Source organism: Indicator indicator, chromosome 35 (assembly GCF_027791375.1).
Source record: "Indicator indicator isolate 239-I01 chromosome 35, UM_Iind_1.1, whole genome shotgun sequence".
Taxonomy (NCBI): domain Eukaryota; kingdom Metazoa; phylum Chordata; class Aves; order Piciformes; family Indicatoridae; genus Indicator; species Indicator indicator.
Genome location: NC_072044.1, coordinates 3,988,376 through 4,005,358, shown reverse-complemented (window position 1 = coordinate 4,005,358; position 16,983 = coordinate 3,988,376). Strand labels below are relative to the sequence as shown.

General features: G+C 53.2%; 1 protein-coding gene across 9 annotated transcripts in view; it reads left to right on the top strand.

The window, feature by feature from the left end:
* The window catches only part of NFASC (neurofascin), a 66,611-nt gene that overhangs the window by 13,981 nt on the left and 35,647 nt on the right, over nt 1-16,983 (top strand). For 4 of the 9 annotated variants that reach the window (XM_054395747.1, XM_054395748.1, XM_054395745.1 and 1 more), the window contains exons 9-19: nt 864-995; nt 1,931-2,074; nt 4,102-4,213; nt 4,314-4,480; nt 5,957-6,104; nt 7,266-7,390; nt 8,322-8,357; nt 9,589-9,690; nt 9,797-9,994; nt 11,478-11,548; nt 13,265-13,487. In XM_054395747.1, coding sequence (XP_054251722.1) covers nt 864-995; nt 1,931-2,074; nt 4,102-4,213; nt 4,314-4,480; nt 5,957-6,104; nt 7,266-7,390; nt 8,322-8,357; nt 9,589-9,690; nt 9,797-9,994; nt 11,478-11,548; nt 13,265-13,487 — 1,458 coding nt within the window. Of the gene's footprint in view, nt 1-863; nt 996-1,930; nt 2,075-4,101; nt 4,214-4,313; nt 4,481-5,956; nt 6,105-7,265; nt 7,391-8,321; nt 8,358-9,588; nt 9,691-9,796; nt 9,995-11,477; nt 11,549-13,264; nt 13,488-14,978; nt 15,095-16,488; nt 16,694-16,983 lie in introns of all 9 variants that reach the window. The other 5 variants (XM_054395743.1, XM_054395744.1, XM_054395750.1 and 2 more) reach the window with 3 other exon arrangements.

Sequence of the window (16,983 nt, the reverse complement as noted above, 5' to 3'; positions counted from 1 at the left end):
AAAGACAGTTTCAAGCCATCACAGCCTCCCCTGCCAGGAGCTGAGGGCATGACCCTGGCAGCAGGGGCTGCTCTGCCCTGGGGCATCTGGAGGAGGGCTGTGTCTCTAGGCTCTGCACAGCCAGACTTGCCTCCTGTCCAAGCTGAGGTGTGAGGTGACCTCAGCAGAGCTGCCCTGGTGGCCCTGGGTTTGTGTGGCCAAAGAGCAGGGGAGGAGGACTTGCCACCCTTGCTGCCCCACCCCCACCCCAGGGAAGCCCACCAGAGAGGATTCACAGATTGCACTGGGTTGGGAGGGACCCTCAAAGGGCATCTTGTTCAACCCCCCTGCAGTCAGCAGAGACATCTCCAAGGAGAGCAGGCTGCCCAGGGCCACATCCAGCCTAACCTTGAATGTCTGCAGGGATGGAGCCTCAACCACATCCCTGGGCAGCCTGCTCCAGTGTTTCACCACCCTCACTGTGCAGAACTTCCTCCTGATGTCCAACCTAAATCTCTCCTGCTCTGGTTTCAAGCCATTTTCCCTCATCCTATCACTCCAAGCCCTTCTAAAGAGCCCTTCCCAGCCTTTCTGTGGGGCCCCTTCAGACACTGGACTGTAGCTCTGTAGAATCACAGAATTGTTAGGGTTGGAAGGGACCTCAAGGATCACCTATTTCCAACCCCCCTGCCACGGGCAGGGACACCTCACACTAGATCAGGATGGTGTTCCCTAGAATGGTTTGGGTTGGAAGGGACCTTTGAAGGTCATCTAGTCCAGCCCCCAGTGTTTTCATTGTCTTAGCTCAGGAGGGAGCAGTGGAGAGGGGATGGATGAGGCCATGCTGCTGTGTTTGCAACTGGTGCATTGGTGTACCTTTACAGCTGCTCCATACTGGTTGGATGAACCCCAAAACCTGATTCTGGCCCCTGGGGAGGATGGCAGGCTGGTGTGTCGAGCCAATGGGAACCCCAAGCCTTCCATACAGTGGCTGGTGAATGGTGAGCCCATAGAAGGTGAGTAAGAATCTTGCACCTCCTTTATAAAGCATCTAGCCAAGGGTTTTGGGGCTGACCAGGAGAGCCAGAGGTGCTGCTGAGGTGCCTGACACCTTGCTGAGAGGGATGTGTGAGGAACAACATCACACATGAACCACCTACACCTCTGGGACAAGGCCAGCTGAACCTCAGAATCCCAGAATCCCAGCATGGTGGGGTTGGAAGGGACCTCTGGGGATCATCATCATCATCTCTGGGGATGAGGAATGCTTTTTGTGGCTCAAGGTAGGAGAGTTGGAGTGTGAGGAGGGTGACCAAGTCCCCTGCTAAAGCAAGGGCACACAGAGCAGCTTGCCCAGGAGCACAATGGCTGAGGGGGGGTGTTGGAAGCTCTGTGAGAGACTCCACAACCTCTCTGGGCAGCCTGCTGCAGTGCTCCAGCACCCTCACACCAAAGTTCAGATGGAACCTCCTGGGTGCCAGTTTGTGCCCACTGCCCCTTGTCCTGTCCCTGGGCACCACTGACAAGAGTCTGGCCCCAGCCTCTTGCCCCCCACCCTTTATCTCTTGCTGAGCATTGCTCAGCTCCCCTCTGGGGCTGCTCTCCTCCAGGCTCTCAGCCCCAGGGCTCTCAGCCTTTGCTCCTCACAGAGCTGTTCCAGGCCCCTCAGAAGCTTTGTAACTTCTGCTGGACTCTCTCCAGTATTTCCCTGTCTCTCTTCAACTGGGAAGCCCAGAACTGGACCCAGTACTCCAGCTGTGGACTAGGGCAGAGCAGAGCAGAGGGGCAGGAGAACCTTCCACACAAGCTGCTTCCTCTCTGCAGGCTGAGGAAGCCACATCCCATTGTCCATTCCTGCCTGGGCTGAGACAGGGAGGTGAGCAGTGAGAGTCTGGTGGATTTTCATTGCAGATCTAATGAGTCCTCTCTGTCTGTCTCTCTCTTTCTGAAGCTTCTCCCCCCAACCCCAGCCGGGAGGTGGCTGGGGACACCATCGTGTTCCGCGACACGCAGATCGGCAGCAGCGCCGTGTACCAGTGCAACGCCTCCAACGAGCACGGCTACCTCCTGGCCAACGCCTTTGTCAGCGTGCTGGGTGAGTGCCTCTGGAGGGACACACAAGCACAGAATCATAGAACCACTCAGGGTTGGAAGGGACCACCAAGGATCATCCAGTTCCAACCCCCTGCCATGCCCAGGGACACCTCACACTACATCAGGCTGGCCAGAGCCTCATCCAGCCTGGCCTGAAACACCTCCAGGGATGGAGCCTCAACCACCTCCCTGGGCAACCCATTCCAGGCTCTCACCACTCTCATGGGGAAGAACTTCTTCCTCACATTCAGGCTCAATCTCCCCACTTCCAGCTTTATTCCATTCCCCCCAGTCCTGTCACTACCTGAGATCCTAAACAGTCCCTCTCCAGCTTTCTTGGAGCCCCCTTCAGATACTGAAGGCCACAAGAAGGTCACCTCAGAGCCTTCTCTTCTCCAGACTGAACAGCCCCAACTCTCTCAGTCTGTCCTCATAGGAGAGGTGCTCCAGCCCTCTGCTCATCCTCATGGCCCTTCTCTGGACACCTTCCAGCACCTCCATATCCCTCTTGTAATAGAGGCTCCAGAACTGGATGCAGTACTCCAGGTGGGGTCTCACCAGAGCTGAGTAGAGAGGGAGAATCACCTCCCTTGCCCTGCTGGCCACATTTCTCCAGATGCAGCCCAGGCTCTGCTTGGCTCTCTGGGCTGCAAGTGCTCACTGACAGCTCCTGGTGAGCTTCTCATCCACCAGCACCCCCAAGTCCCTCTCCTCAGGGCTGCTCTCCAGCCAGTCCCTGCCCAGCCTGCATTTGTGCTTGGGATTGCCTTGACCCAGCTGCAGGACTGCAGGACCCTGCACTTGGTCTTGTTGAACCTCCTGAGGTTGGCTTGTGCCCACCTCTCCAGCCTGTCAAGGTCCCTCTGGATGGATCCCTTCCCTCCAGCCTGTCTGCTGCACCACACAGCTTGGTGTCATCCTCCAGCCAAGCTTTAGCACAGTATCACAGCATCACAGCACGTTAGAGGTCTGAAGGGACCTCCAGAGATCACCCAGTCCAACCCCCCTGCTGAAAAAGGGCCACCTAGGGCAGTCCACACAGGAATGCATCCAGGTGGGTTTTGAATGTGTCCAGAGAAGGAGGAGGCTCCACAACCTCCCTGGGCAGCCTGTTCCAGGGCTCTCTCACCCTAACTGTAAAGAAGTTTCTCCTCATGTGGAGGTGAAACCTTCCGTGTTCCAGCTTGTGCCTGTTGTTTCTTGTCTTGTTACTGTGCACCACTGAAAAGAGATTTGCCCCCCCTCCACTTGTCCCCCACCCCTCAGATATTGATCAGATCCCCTCTCAGCTTTGTCTTCTCCAGACTAAACAGCCCCAGGGCTCTCAGTCTCTCTCCATAGGGGAGGTGCTCAAGTCCCCTAATCATCCTCATGGCTCTTTCCTGTAGAACTTCTCTGTTGGCTTCCCTCTTTGCTGTCAGTTACTCTGAGGCTCAATGCCTAAAGGTTTGTGACCTCTGCAGCCAGGAGGAGAATTTCATTGCCCAGGTTCTGCAAAGCCAGGCAAGGCTGAGCAAGGACACTGAGATGTAAGCTGAGTCATGTAGAGCAGCTGGACAGGGAAGGAGAGGTTGTGGTGAGACTCTGGCACAGGCTGTCCAGGGAGGCTGTGGCTGCCTCCTCCCTGGGGCTGTTCAAGGCCAGGCTGGATGAAGCTTTGAGCAGCTGAGTCTGGCTGAGAGGTGTCCCTGCCCATGGTGGGGAGGTTGGGGGAGATATCTCTGAGGTCTCTTCCATGATTTTATGGAATCACAGAATCATTAGGGTTGGGAAAGCTCTCTAAGATCCTCAGGTCCAACCATCAGCCCAGCACCACCACTGCCCCCAAACCACAGCCCCAGGTGCCATGGCCACACTTGTTCTGAAGACCTCCAGGGATGGGGACTCCAGCACCTCCCTGGGCGTGGAAAAAGCCTTCCAGAGAAGAGTTAATAAAAGAGAAGGGAGCATGGATAAGAAGCCTGGAAGGGGAGCAGTGGTCTGGACCCTGGTTTCTGTCTCACTGCCTGTGGTGTTTGCTGCTTGCAGATGTGCCCCCACGGATCCTGGCCCCCCGCAATCAGCTCATCAGGGTGATCCAGAACAACAGGACCCTCCTGGACTGCCCCTTCTTTGGCTCTCCAATCCCCACCTTGAGATGGTAAGAGCTGCAAGCAGGTCCTCTGCCAGGCCAGAGGGGTGGGAAGGGAGAGCTTTGCTGCTCTTTCCTCCCTTACAGTAGCACTCTGTGGTGTTGTGAGGTTTAAGAACGGCCAGGGGAACACACTGGATGGAGGAAACTACAAAGCACATGAGAATGGCAGCCTGGAGATGAGCATGGCTCGGAAGGAGGACCAGGGCATCTACACCTGTGTGGCCACCAACATCCTGGGCAAAGCAGAGGCCCAGGTTCGCCTGGAGGTCAAAGGTAGGGGCACAAAGGGTCCAAATGGTCTGAGGGATCTTCATAGAATCATAGAATCAACCAGGTTGGAAGAGGCCTCCAAGATTGTCCAGTCCAACCTATCACCCAGCCCTATCCAATCAACCAGACCATGGCACTAAGTGCCTCATTCAGCCTTCTCTTGAACATCTCCAGTGATGGGGACTCCACCACCTCCCTGGGGAGCACACTCCCATGGGCAATCACCCTCTCTGTGAAGAACTTCCTCCTCACACCCAGCCTAGTCCTCCCCTGGCACAGCTTGGGACTGTGTCCTCTTGTTCTGAAAGGTAGCAGAAATAAGAATGTTAAGGGAGGGTTGGTTGTGGGTTCCAGCAGCCTGCCAGCAGGGCAGGAGCCGTGTCATGGGGAGCTGGAATCCAGGAAAGCAGAGAGTCATCAAGGTTGGAAAAAAAACCTCTCAGATCAAGTTCAGCCATCAGCCCAACACCACCATGGCCACTGAACCACGTCCCCAGTTTTTGAACACCTCCAGGGATGGTGACTCCAGCACCTCCCTGGCCATGACAGAAATTCCCTTTTAATGCTGGGAAAAGCCAAGGCTGTGGATGCACTGAAGCTGCAGAAGGGCTTGGGGTGGGTACTGGGCTGTGAGGTGCCATTAGCAATGCAAAAAGGAGCACAAAGCACTCCTCAGGGTTAACTGATGGCAATAAAACATCTTCCAAGTCAAAGTTTCCTGTGGGGCTTTCCTTGTTCAGCAGAACTGGTTGCTGACACAAGGCTGGGGAGATTGGCATGGGTCAGGCTTGTTAAATTCATTTAGCTGAGAGCTTCAGTGTCAGAGACAGTTCCCTACAGCAAGCTGGACAGACAGTGACACCTGTGGGAGTCCTTCCCAAGTAAGGCTGCTCTTCATTGAGCTCCTGAGCTATGACCACCACATTCATAGAGTCCTAGAGTGGCTTGGTTGGAAGGGACTTTAGAGGTTACCTGCTCCAACCTCCCCACCATGAGCAGGGACACCTCTCAGCTAGACTCAGGTCTCATCCAACCTGGCCCTGAACACCCCCAGGGAGGGGACATCCACAGCCTCCCTGGGCAGCCTGTGCCAGAGTCTCACCACCCTCCTGCTGAAGAACTTCTTCCTCAGCTCCAGTCTAACCCTGCTCTGCCTCAGCTCCAAACCATTCCCCCTTGTCTTGTCTCTAGAAACCCTCATGAAAAGTCTCTCTGCAGCCTTCCTGTAGGATCCCTTCAGCTGTTGGAAGGCAGCTCTGAGGTCCCCTGGAATCTTCTCCAGGCTGCACACCCCCAGCTCCCTCAACCTATCCTCACAGCAGAGCTGCTCCAGCCCTTGGATCATCTTTGTGGCCACCTCAGGACTCCAGCAGCTCTATGTCCTCATGCTGGGGACACCAGAACTGGAGGCAGGACTGAGGTGGGGTCTGACTAGAGCCAAGTTTAGTGGCCAACACTTCCTTTGCTGTCTTTGTGCAGACCCAACCAGGATTGTGAGAGGCCCAGAAGATCAGGTGGTGAAGAGAGGCTCCATGCCTCGCCTCCACTGCCGGGTGAAGCACGACCCCACGCTGAAGCTCACAGTCACCTGGCTGAAGGATGAGGCCCCCCTGTACCTTGGGAACAGGTCTGTGTGGGGTGTGCTCTCCTGGCTCTCTCCATCCCTCCTAGGAAGGTTTCAGGAGTCACCAGGGATAATTGTGGATAAACGTCAAGTCCCCGTCCCAGCCACATTTGATGTTCTTGATGTGTCCTTAGCTCCTTCCACCAGTCCCTGCCAAGCAACTCAGAGGGAGTTCTCAGGAAACCAAGCCTTGGACTGGAGGTTTTATTTACAGATGGTTTAGGACATCTTGATAAGTCCTCTCTGTTAATAACAAGCTGCTTCCAAATGAATGTTTATCTGCTGCAATTTCCTTTCCCTTGCTGACTCCCTCCTCATGAAGTGAGATCTGATCACAGGACATGAGCCAGGCAGAGGTCAGACAGCTTCCCTGAAAGTGTGATTATTCCAGACACACAGCAGAGCACATTCACTGATTTCTTAGGAAATGAGGGTTCCAAGAATAACTCAGCACATCCTTAGCTGAGAGTCTCCAGACCAGAGCTGTACCCCTGCTTTGTCTGGGCTTTTATAGAATCACAGAATTTTTTTTCCTGTTGGTAAAAGACCTCTAAGGTCAAGTCCAACCATCCACCCAATCCCACCATTGGCCACTAAACCCTGGCCCCAAGTGCCATGGCCACAGGTTTCTTGAACCCCTCCAGGGATGGGGACTCCACCACCTCCCTGGGCAGCCTCCTCCAGTCCCTGACCACTCTTGCAGCAAAGAAATTTTTTCTCATCTCCAACCTAACCTCCCCTGGCACTATTCCAGGCCATTTCCTCTCCTTCTATCACCTGATTCTAGGGAGCAGAGCCCAATCCCCACCTGGCTCCAGCCTCCTCTCAGGAAGCTGCAGAGAGCAATGAGGTCTCCCTCAGCCTCCTCTTCTCCAGACTCAACACCCCCAGCTCCCTCAGCTGCTCCTCCCCAGCCCTGTTCTCCAGACCTTTCCCCATCTTTGTTGCCCTTCTCTGGACCCACTCCAGCTTCTCAATGTCCTCCTTTAAGATGTCTTTCTTTAGGAGTTTTCTCAATGTCTTTCTTCAGCCTTATCCTGTGCCTGGACATTTCTCAATGTCTTTCTTTGGATGTATTTAGCCCTCAGCCCTGCTGCCTAATGTGCTTAGGCACAGCTGTGTGCTTAGCACAGTTGTGTGCTTATCTTCTTCATCCCTTTTAAGGATGAAGAAGGAAGATGATGGCCTGACAATATTTGGGGTGGCTGAAAAGGACCAAGGGGATTACACCTGCGTGGCGAGCACGGAGCTGGACAAGGACTCAGCCAAAGCCTACCTCACTGTGCTAGGTACAGCTGCCCTGCACCATCCCTGCCATACACCTGAGAGCTTCCTTTTTAATCCCCCAGCCTGACTTTGAAGGTCAGGCAGGAAGGGTGAGCTGTGCTCATTGTCCTCTGAAGCAGAGATGCTGAGGGAGATGCTGGCAGAGCAATTGTTCCGAGGCTGCAGGACTCGGCAAGGACAAGCTGCCTAATGTCAGACTCAGACATTGAACTGGAGCCCAAGAAAACTTCCATTTGAGACAAGGGAGTGATTAAAAAAAAAAAAAAAAGTCAAGAAAAGAAAAAAAAAAAAAAGAAAGAGAGGAGTTATTACACACAGCTAAAAATATCCCAGTGTGAGTCTGGAAGCCTTGGGAGAACAGCCTGAAATTTGCAAGGGAATTTAACTGAATGTCAGGGTGCTGGAAAGCCAGGGCTGGATGAGCCTCTCCTAACCTTGCAGGGTCCCTTTTCAGGACAGGGTTTGACAAACCCAAGCCCATTCCCCACTCCTATTTATGCAGCCCCCAAGATTTTATCAATCCCTGCTCTTGGCCAGCTTGGATCTGCATTGATGGGAGAGCCCCAACCTGCCAGTGCTGCTGCCACAGCCCCACAGCACCCTAAAAACCCAGAGTGCAGGCTGAATCCTGTCCTCCCTAATGATTTGAGTGAGCTTGATTGATTTTTCCCTTCCTTTCCCCCTGACAGCTCATTAACTCTCTAGCAGGCTGATGTTTCCCCTTGGCTGTGTGTTAGGAGGATGACTAAAGGTGTGCAGCACACGCCTGGAGGTCTCAGGGGGTTGGATGCACCAACCCTGGGCCCCAGGGAGGAGCAGATCTTCAGCAGTCTGCAACCCTGGGTGTAACTTGATATCTGCCAGGTGCTCCTGTGCCCATCCAAGCTTCATGACTCAACTAACCCTGATAACAACCAATGTCTTACCTTGCAGCTGTCCCTGCTAACCGTTTGAGAGACTTACCCAAAGGTAATCAACACTAATTCATTTGGTTTCTTTTCTTGGGTACCTTTTCTTTTTGTTTGTTTTGTTTTGGTTTGTTGTTTTTTTTTTTTTTTTTTTGCCTGGCCAATAACAGCAAGAGAAAAATCTGGGTGCAGCAGCTGGAAAAACAAAACAACACAAACCAAAAAGCTGGGAGCAGCTGCTGCTGCTTCCAAGTCCTGCCCAGGTTGTCCTTGCAAAACCTATCCAGATGGCTGTGGGTGGAAAGGTTTGTGCCACATCAGTTGCCAGTGCCACAGTGCCAGTTCCTGAGTGCAAGAATCACTTTACCTGGACCTGGAAATTGTGAGCCCTGATGGGAGGGGGGAAAAAAAATCACACTGAAGCTCTTGACCTTTCCCTAGAAAGATTTTCTTACTGCTGGTGCAGAGTTGTCACATAGCTTTGGGTGGAAAAGACCTTTCAGCTCATCCAGTCCAACCATTCCCTAACTCTGCCAAGGCTGCTGCTAAACCATGGCCCTCAGCACCACATCTCTGTGGCTCTGAAACCCCTCCAGGGATGGGGATTCAATTCCCCTCCCTGGACAGCCTGTTTAAGAACCCCTTCGGTAGAGAAATTTCTTCTAATGTCCAACCTAAACCTCCTCTGCTGCAACCTGAGGCCATTTCCTCTCATCCTATCACTTGTTCCTTGGGAGAAGAGACCAAGTCCCACCTGGCTCCAGCCTCCTTTCAGGGAGTTGTAGAGAGTTAGAAGGTCTCAGCCTCCTTTTCTTCACAATAAACCACTCCAATTCCCTCAGCTGCTCCTCACAGGATGTGCCTGAGCTGGTTCAGTGCCACCAGGTGGGTTGTGACCACTTGAGGAAGCCAGAAGTGTGCTCTCACAGGTGCCTGGTTTGACTTCATGTCCTTTCTAGTCTGTTTGTTTGCATCTGTTTTATAAACAGCTGCCTGTAGCTGGTGGTCAGAGCAAATATTTCCCTGCTAAGCCACTCTGGGATGCTTTCCCCAGCAGACAGCAGCAGCTGGGCAGGCAGCAGGAAGGGTTTCAAGGCATGGCACATTTGCATTGAAACCTTGCCCTGCTCCACCAAGAGCTGACCCATGCTGGAGACCTCGTGTCCTCTCACGAGCCTAGGCTAAGGTGGCCAGGAGAAGTGCTGGGAACTGGGGCTTCCAGGTGCTGGGAACTGGGGCTTCCAGCTGCTGGGCCAGCCCCAAGCTCAGTTGTGCTGTTGCTGGACCAACAGAACGCCCTGACCGGCCTCGTGACTTGGAGCTGACAGACCTGGCCGAGAGGAGCGTCAAGCTGACCTGGATCCCTGGGGACGACAACAACAGCCCCATCACAGGTCAGCCACCAGCCCCTCTGCCCCCCCTGCTGGCCTCTGTATGCTGGGGGGAAGCCATTCCCTGCCAGCCCAGCCCTCCAGCTCACCTCTGCCTCCTCTGCCCCAGACTACATCGTGCAGTTCGAGGAGGACCGGTTCCAGCCTGGCATGTGGCACAACCACTCCAGATACCCTGGGAGTGTCAACTCAGCTGTCCTCAGCCTCTCTCCCTATGTCAACTACCAGTTTCGGGTGATAGCAGTGAATGATGTGGGCAGCAGCCTGCCCAGTGTGCCCTCTGAGCGATACCAGACCAATGGGGCACGTGAGTACCCTCTGCCCACTCCCTCTCCCCGTGGGGCCTTGGTGGTCCGCAGTATGTGGCCACCACTCTCTGTGCAGGACTCTCTCCTCCTGCTGTATGAATCATTGCATGGCTTGAGTTGGAAGGGATCATCCATTTAGTTCCAACCCCTCCCTGCCAACTCTCCCAAGTTGCTCAAAGCCTCACCCATCCTGGGCTTAAATTTTTCCACGGATGAGGAGTCCACAGCCTCCCTGAGCAACACATTCCAGCCTCTCACCACCCTCCTAGGAAAGGACTTCTTCCTAATGTCCAATCTCCAGTTCCAACCCCTCCCTGCCACTCTCCCAAGTTGCTCAAAGCCTCACCCATCCTGGGCTTAAATTTTTCCAGGGATGAGGAGTCCACAGCCTCCCTGAGCAACACATTCCAGCCTCTCACCACCCTCCTAGGAAAGAACTTCTTCCTAATGTCCAATCTCCATCTCCCCTGCTCTAGTTTTCCAACCATACCACAGTATGATCACAGAGCCAGGTTGGCCCAGGCTGGGGATGACCTGGTCCATGCAGTCCTGTCCTGGGATGTGATTTTCTTATCCCCAAGCCTATGAGTGAGGTTCTGCAGAGCAGCAAAACTCCAGCAGAAAAGATTTCTGCAAAGGTCACTCCAGCAGAATCCGTGGAGGGAAAGCCCTGGGTTCACCTTCCTGAGCAGCATTCAGGAGCAAGTCTTTCATCCTTGCTGCCCACAGGAAGCTCAGGAGCCTGTTGGAAAACGAGACTCAAGTGCAAAGTGGCCAGAAGCAAAAGGCATTTTGTTCCCAATTTGCTAATTCATTTGTCCACTGCTAGGGCTGGCCAGGAGCCCAGATTGATGGAGGAGGAAAGTGGGCTCCAGTTCACCACCGAGCCTCAGGTCTCCCCTTTGTGTGCCCAGTGCTTTGTAGGTTGTACAACACTTGGGGCAGCTCCTGTGAGGAATTCTCAAGGAGCTCAGTAGTTGGTTTGGGGTTTTTTTGGGTTGGTTTGTTTTTTTGCTTCCTTTCTTCATTTCCCCATTGCAGATCCTTCAGAGCTATCTGCTGGCATCTAGTGTTGGCTTCGGACATTGCTGCTGCTTCTTTCAGCTTTCAAAAGGGTCCAGCACAATGGTTGCCTTTCAAAGATTTAGGACATTCTGGGATGAAAGTGAAAAAAAAAAAAAGAGAGAGAAAAAAAAAAAAAAAGAAAGAAAAAAAAAAAGAAGGGAAAAAAAAAAAAAAGAGTCTCCTAAATAACTTGGCCTGGTTGTCAGGCTCCTGTTCCACTAACCTGAATGAGAACTTCTGGAAAAATCAGGCCATTAACTTCTTGTCTTAGAAGTCCTCTGGGGTTGGCAGAGTGAAAGGGCTTTTTAACCACTCAGATGGTCATTTGTCAGCCCTCTAAACTGCTTTTATGTCTTTCCTTTTTTTGTTTGGTTTTGGTTTGGTTGGTTGGTTGGTTTTTTCCACTATGAATTTCAGGTCCTGAAATCAACCCAACAGGAGTCCAAGGGGCAGGGACCCAAAAAAACAACATGGAGATAACCTGGACGGTGAGTTCTGCTTGGATGCTTGAGAGCCAGCCAGCAGCTGACCATTGTGGCCACAGATGCTGAGGTTTAGAGGACTCAAAAGTCTCTAGCAATGTGTGATGCCCCCCACAGGATGCTACACCCTTGATGACCACAGACCCTTGATGACCACAGAACCTTACTTTAGGTCATAGATCCATAGAGTGGTTTGGATTGGAAGGGACCTTGAAGATCATCCAGTTCCAACATCCCCTGGCATTGGCAGTTGGCATTGGCAACACTTTCCACTAGGCTCTGTTGCTCAAGGCTTCATCCAGCCTGGCCTTGAACACCTCCAGGCAAGAGGCATCCATGACCTCCCTGGGCAACCTGTTCCAGGGTCTCCCCTGCCTCACTGGAAAGAATTTCCTCCTGATCTCCAGTCTCAATCCCCCTTCTTCCAGCCCAAATCCATTCTCCCCTTGTCCTATCACTCCCAACCCTTGTCAAAAGTCCATCCCCAGCTTTCCTGTAGCCTCCTTCAGGTACTGGAAGGCTGCTCTAAGGTCTCCTTGGAGCCTTCTCTGGGCTGAACAACCCCATAGAACCTTAAAGATCATAAAGGAGATGAAAAGCAGAAGATACACCCCCATGAGAGGTTATTGTTAGTGTCTAGGAGAAGGTTTGTGATAGAAACAACGATTTGCAGCTACTTAAGCCAAAGAAAAGCAGCTGGATCACAGAGCCAGGTTAGGGAAGATGCTCCCAAGTCTGATCCTGAGGCTGTTTGCAGAGCTTGCAGACCTGCTTTTGCTTCCCTTCATGGACCAGCAGGTGTCATCCACCAACCAGCCAACATCTGTTAGGAGGCTACAAACTGCAGTGGGAATACGGACTGGGATGTAAGGATGTAGCTCCTGGTCCTGCCTTGGGTCTGGGAGGCAAGGACTGGATCTGGGAGGCAAGGACTGGGTCTGAAAGGCAAGGACTGGGTCTGGAAGGCAAGGACTGGATCTAGAAGGCAAGGACTGGGTCTAGAAGGCAAGGACTGGGTCTAGAAGGCAAGGACTGGATCTGGAAGGCAAGGACTGGATCTGGAAGGCAAGGACTGGGTCTAGAAGGCAAGGACTAGGTCTGGGAGGCAAGGCAAGGACTGGGTCTGGGAGGCAAGGACTGGGTCTGGGAGGCAAGGCAAGGACTGGGTCTGGGAGGCAAGGCAAGGACTGGGTCTGGGAGGCAAGGACTGGGTCTGGGAGGCAAGGACTGGGTCTGGGAGGCAAGGACTGGGTCTGGGAGGCAAGGCAAGGACTGGGTCTGGGAGGCAAGGCAAGGACTAGGTCTGGGAGGCAAGGCAAGGACTGGGTCTGGAAGGCAAGGACTGGGTCTGGGAGGCAAGGACTGGGTCTGGAAGGCAAGGACTGGGTCTGGGAGGCAAGGACTGGGTCTGGGAGGGGAGGCAAGGACTGGATCTGGGAGGCAAGGCAAGGACTGGGTCTGGGAGGCAAGGCAAGGACTGGGTCTGGGAGGCAAGGACCAGGTTTCTCTCTCTCTTTCTGGGAACAAAAGTATTGATCTGCTTTGAGATTTGCTCCTGGAGAACCAAACCAGACCCAGGCTGCTGAACAGAACCTCTTGGAGCTCCATGGCAGAGGAATGCAGTCAGTTTGGGGAGTTTTTTGGTGTTTTTTTCCTTTGTTCTTTTTCTCCTTCTCATGTTCTTTTTTTTTTTTTTTTTTTTCCCCATTTTGGCCCATGAAGCCTCTGAATGCAACTCAAGCTTATGGGCCCAACCTCAGGTACATTGTGAGGTGGAGGAGAAGAGAGCCCAGAGGGAGCTGGTACAATGAGACAGTGAAGAGCCCAAGGCATGTGGTCTGGAACACTCCGATCTACGTCCCCTACGAGATCAAAGTGCAGGCAGAGAACGACTTTGGGAGAGCACCAGAGCCTGACACCTACATTGGCTACTCAGGGGAAGATTGTGAGTACTGCCTCAGCAGTAGGTGCTTCAGGGCAGCACCTCCCAGAGGGCTGGGGTGGCACCTGGGACATGCTCAGAGCACTGCTTGGTTTGGCACAAAAATCCAGTTCCAGGGATGGAAAGAAAGAGGCTTGGCCCTTAGATGTTCCTCTGGGCTCTGCTGCATGACCCAGCTCATGCCTTGGTCCACCTTGGGTGTGGGACACAGTCAGGTTTCACTTCAGATGAGCTCTGGCTGTAATCCAGTGAAACCACACTCAGTTTGTTGCCCCTGACAGCTGCAGAGCACCAAGTTCTTCTCAGATGAGTGGCCAAAAGGACCTTGGCTCATCCTGAACTGGATTCTTCTGCCTCTCTGACCAAGCCCCAACCAACTAAGCCTCAGCTTGGGCTCCTCTTTGCTTATCTCCACACTTTCCACCTGGTCACACAAGTGCAGTGATCAGCTTGTGTGGGAGGTTCTGCTTGGGAGGTTCTCTTTCTCCTCTACTCTGCCATGGTGAGGTCACAGCTGCAGTGTGGTGTCCAGTTCAGGGCTCCCCAGTTGAAGAGAGACAGGGAACTGCTGGAGAGAGTCCAGGGGAGGCTGCAGAGCTGCTGAGGGGCCTGGAGCAGCTCTGTGAGGAGCAAAGGCTGAGAGCCCTGGGGCTGAGAGCCTGCAGAAGAGCAGCCCCAGAGGGGAGCTGAGCAATGCTCAGCAAGAGCTAAAGGGTGAAGCAAGAGCTGAGGACAAAAGGCTGGGGCTGGGCTCTTGTCAGTGGTGCCCAGGGACAGCACAAGGGGCAAGGGGCACAAACTGGAACCCAGGAGGTTCCATCTGAACAGGAGGAGAAACTTCTTTGGTGTGAGGGTGCTGGAGGCCTGGAGCAGGCTGCCCAGAGAGGTTGTGGAGTCTCTTTCTATGGAGAGCTTCCAACCCTCCCTGGCCACTGTGACCCTGGGCAAGCTGCTGTGGCTGTCCTGGTGTGGGGATTGGACTGGTTGATCTCCAGAGATCCTTTCCAACCCCCACCATGCTGGGATTCTGGTATCATTTTTCTGTGCCTATATCATCCAAGCCTCTGATCCTCTTCCTGTGGAAGAATTGCTAAACAAAACCTCAATAGTCAACTTCTAAAGCATGCAGACAGCAGGGAGAAGGTGAGGGGGCTGGAGGTAAGTGATGCTCTTCAGTGTGGTTGCATGGCTGTAGGATCTGCTCACCCCAAGAGAGGGCAGCCAGGAAGCTGTGGCTGCTGCCTTGTGTTATCCAGTCTGGAACTCCTCAGGAATCGAATTTAGGATGGAGAGGAAGAGTTGGATGGAGAAAAGGAGCTGCTTATCCCCATGCAAACCTCGCTGGCAGACAGCAGGTGGCAGAGCCAGCACAGGGCTGCAGCAGCCCAGGGGAAAACCACGATGGGAGCAGGCAGAGGGGTGTCTGTCTGTCTGTCTGACCTCCAGGGTACCAGTGGGTACCTAACAGACTCTGCTTTATCCCTGGCTGCTCAGATCCCAAGGCTGCACCCACGGATGTTAGGATCAGAGTGTTAAACAGCACTGCCATTGCTCTGACCTGGACACGAGTGCACCTGGACACCATCCAGGGCCAGCTCAAGGAGTACAAAGTGAGCAAACCCCAAGTCCCTTTGGCACTCTTAACCCAGCTAACCTTCTCACAAGCCAAGGTGGCCCCAGCAACGGAGCTGCCTGCGATGGGGATGACAGAAAACTCTCCTCTGGCCCTCCTGACCCTTCTGCAGACCACAGGGGCTGAGCTCTGCTCTTGGAGCAGCACCAGAAAGCACCAAAAAGTGTCTGAGCACAAGGCTCAAAGAGCTTTGGTTTGCTCTCCGTGATGCCTGGATGGGGCTGGGGACATTTCTTGTTGCTCTCCCAGGGCCTGGTGCTGGGCTGGCCCTTTCCTGTGCCTCCCTGACAGGATCTGGGGTGCTCAGACACAGCAGGTGGGGCTGTCCTTGTGCACCCAGAGAAGGGTTTGGGTGCTCACCTATGCAGTGAGTTGTCTCCTGAACCCAGAGCTGCCCACCCCCATGGGGCTGGCTGGCTCTAGGGGGTGGGAAATGACCTCAGACAGTTTTTGTGTCATCCCCAAAGTACCTACAACATCTTGTAACGAACAGCAAGCCCTGCAAGGCCTAATCCTGACCGTTTGTACTCACCAGCAACTAAAGCCAGCATTGGATCCTCTTAGTTCCTTTGCTCCTGAGGTAGAACACTAATACTTCTGGATAAAAGAGCTGCTGTTTTGACAGGTTCTGTTCAAAACAAGCAAAAACCAGGACCAAAGCTCCTTCTGTCAGCACTGAAACCCTTACCCAAAGCCTGTGTCCTGCCACCAATGATACCATTTCAAATCCAATAATCCTCTGGGCATACAGAGAGCTCCCTGGGTACTGCTTGTATGAGGTTTGGAGGTGGTTTTTCTTTCCCCCCCCCTCCCTCTCCTCTGTCATTCTCTCCTCTCTTTTCTTGAATGAAGCTTATTTCTGCATGAAATAAGATTTCCACTCAGGGCTTTGAACGGGAGGCTTTGCCAAGCTCGGGCTTCTTCTTTGTGCCTGGATGTTTCCCACCTTTCCCGCTCCTAATTCTGGATGGGAAGGGAGAACCACTCAGCAGCCGGGAATGGCTCTTTGTAACCTGAGCTTAATTGGTTTTGCTCTTTGACTTCCACTTAGCACTCACTTAACCTCATCCTGAGCTTCTTCCTCGTGTAACACCCCTGACCTGCCTCGCTGGCTGGGGAGATGTGGAGCTTCATTAATGGCTTTAAAACAACAACAACCACAAAAAAAAAAAAAAAGCAAAAAAAAAAGCCTTCTGCAGCCCAGAGCTTGCTCTTTGTTTTGCTGCGCTTTGTTAATGAAACAAAACCCAAAACCCTCCAAACCAAACAACCCACCCAATTGCATTTACATGGGAGGGGAGGCAAAAAAAGAAGAAAAGAAAAGGAAAAAAAAAAAAAAAAAGCTTCATTTGCCATGCATGTTTCTTGAAGGCCTATTTCTGGAGAGAGAGTAGTTTGCTGAAGAACCTGTGGGTCTCCAAAAAACGGCAGCATGTGAGTTTTCCTGGAGACCGAAACCGGGGCATAGTGTCCCGGCTGTTCCCTTACAGCAACTACAAGCTTGAGATGGTTGTAACCAACGGGAGAGGAGATGGGCCACGAAGTGAAGTTAAAGAGTTCCCCACACCAGAAGGAGGTATGTCCCTGCTGGGGGGAGGGGTGGTGCTTTGAGCAGGCACTCATCTGGCAGCCCTCTGGTGGGAGAGGTTTGAGTGGTTCATATTTGCAGAGCAGACCAGGAGGTGTTCCATGTGGTGGGAGAGGTTTGGGTGGTTCATATTTGCAGAGCAGACCAGGAGGTGTTCCATGTGGTGGGAGAGGTTTGGGTGGCTCATATTTGCAGAGCAGACCAGGAGGTGTTCCATGTGGTGGGAGAGGTTTGGGTGGTTCATATTTGCAGAGCAGACCAGGAGGTGTTCCATGTGG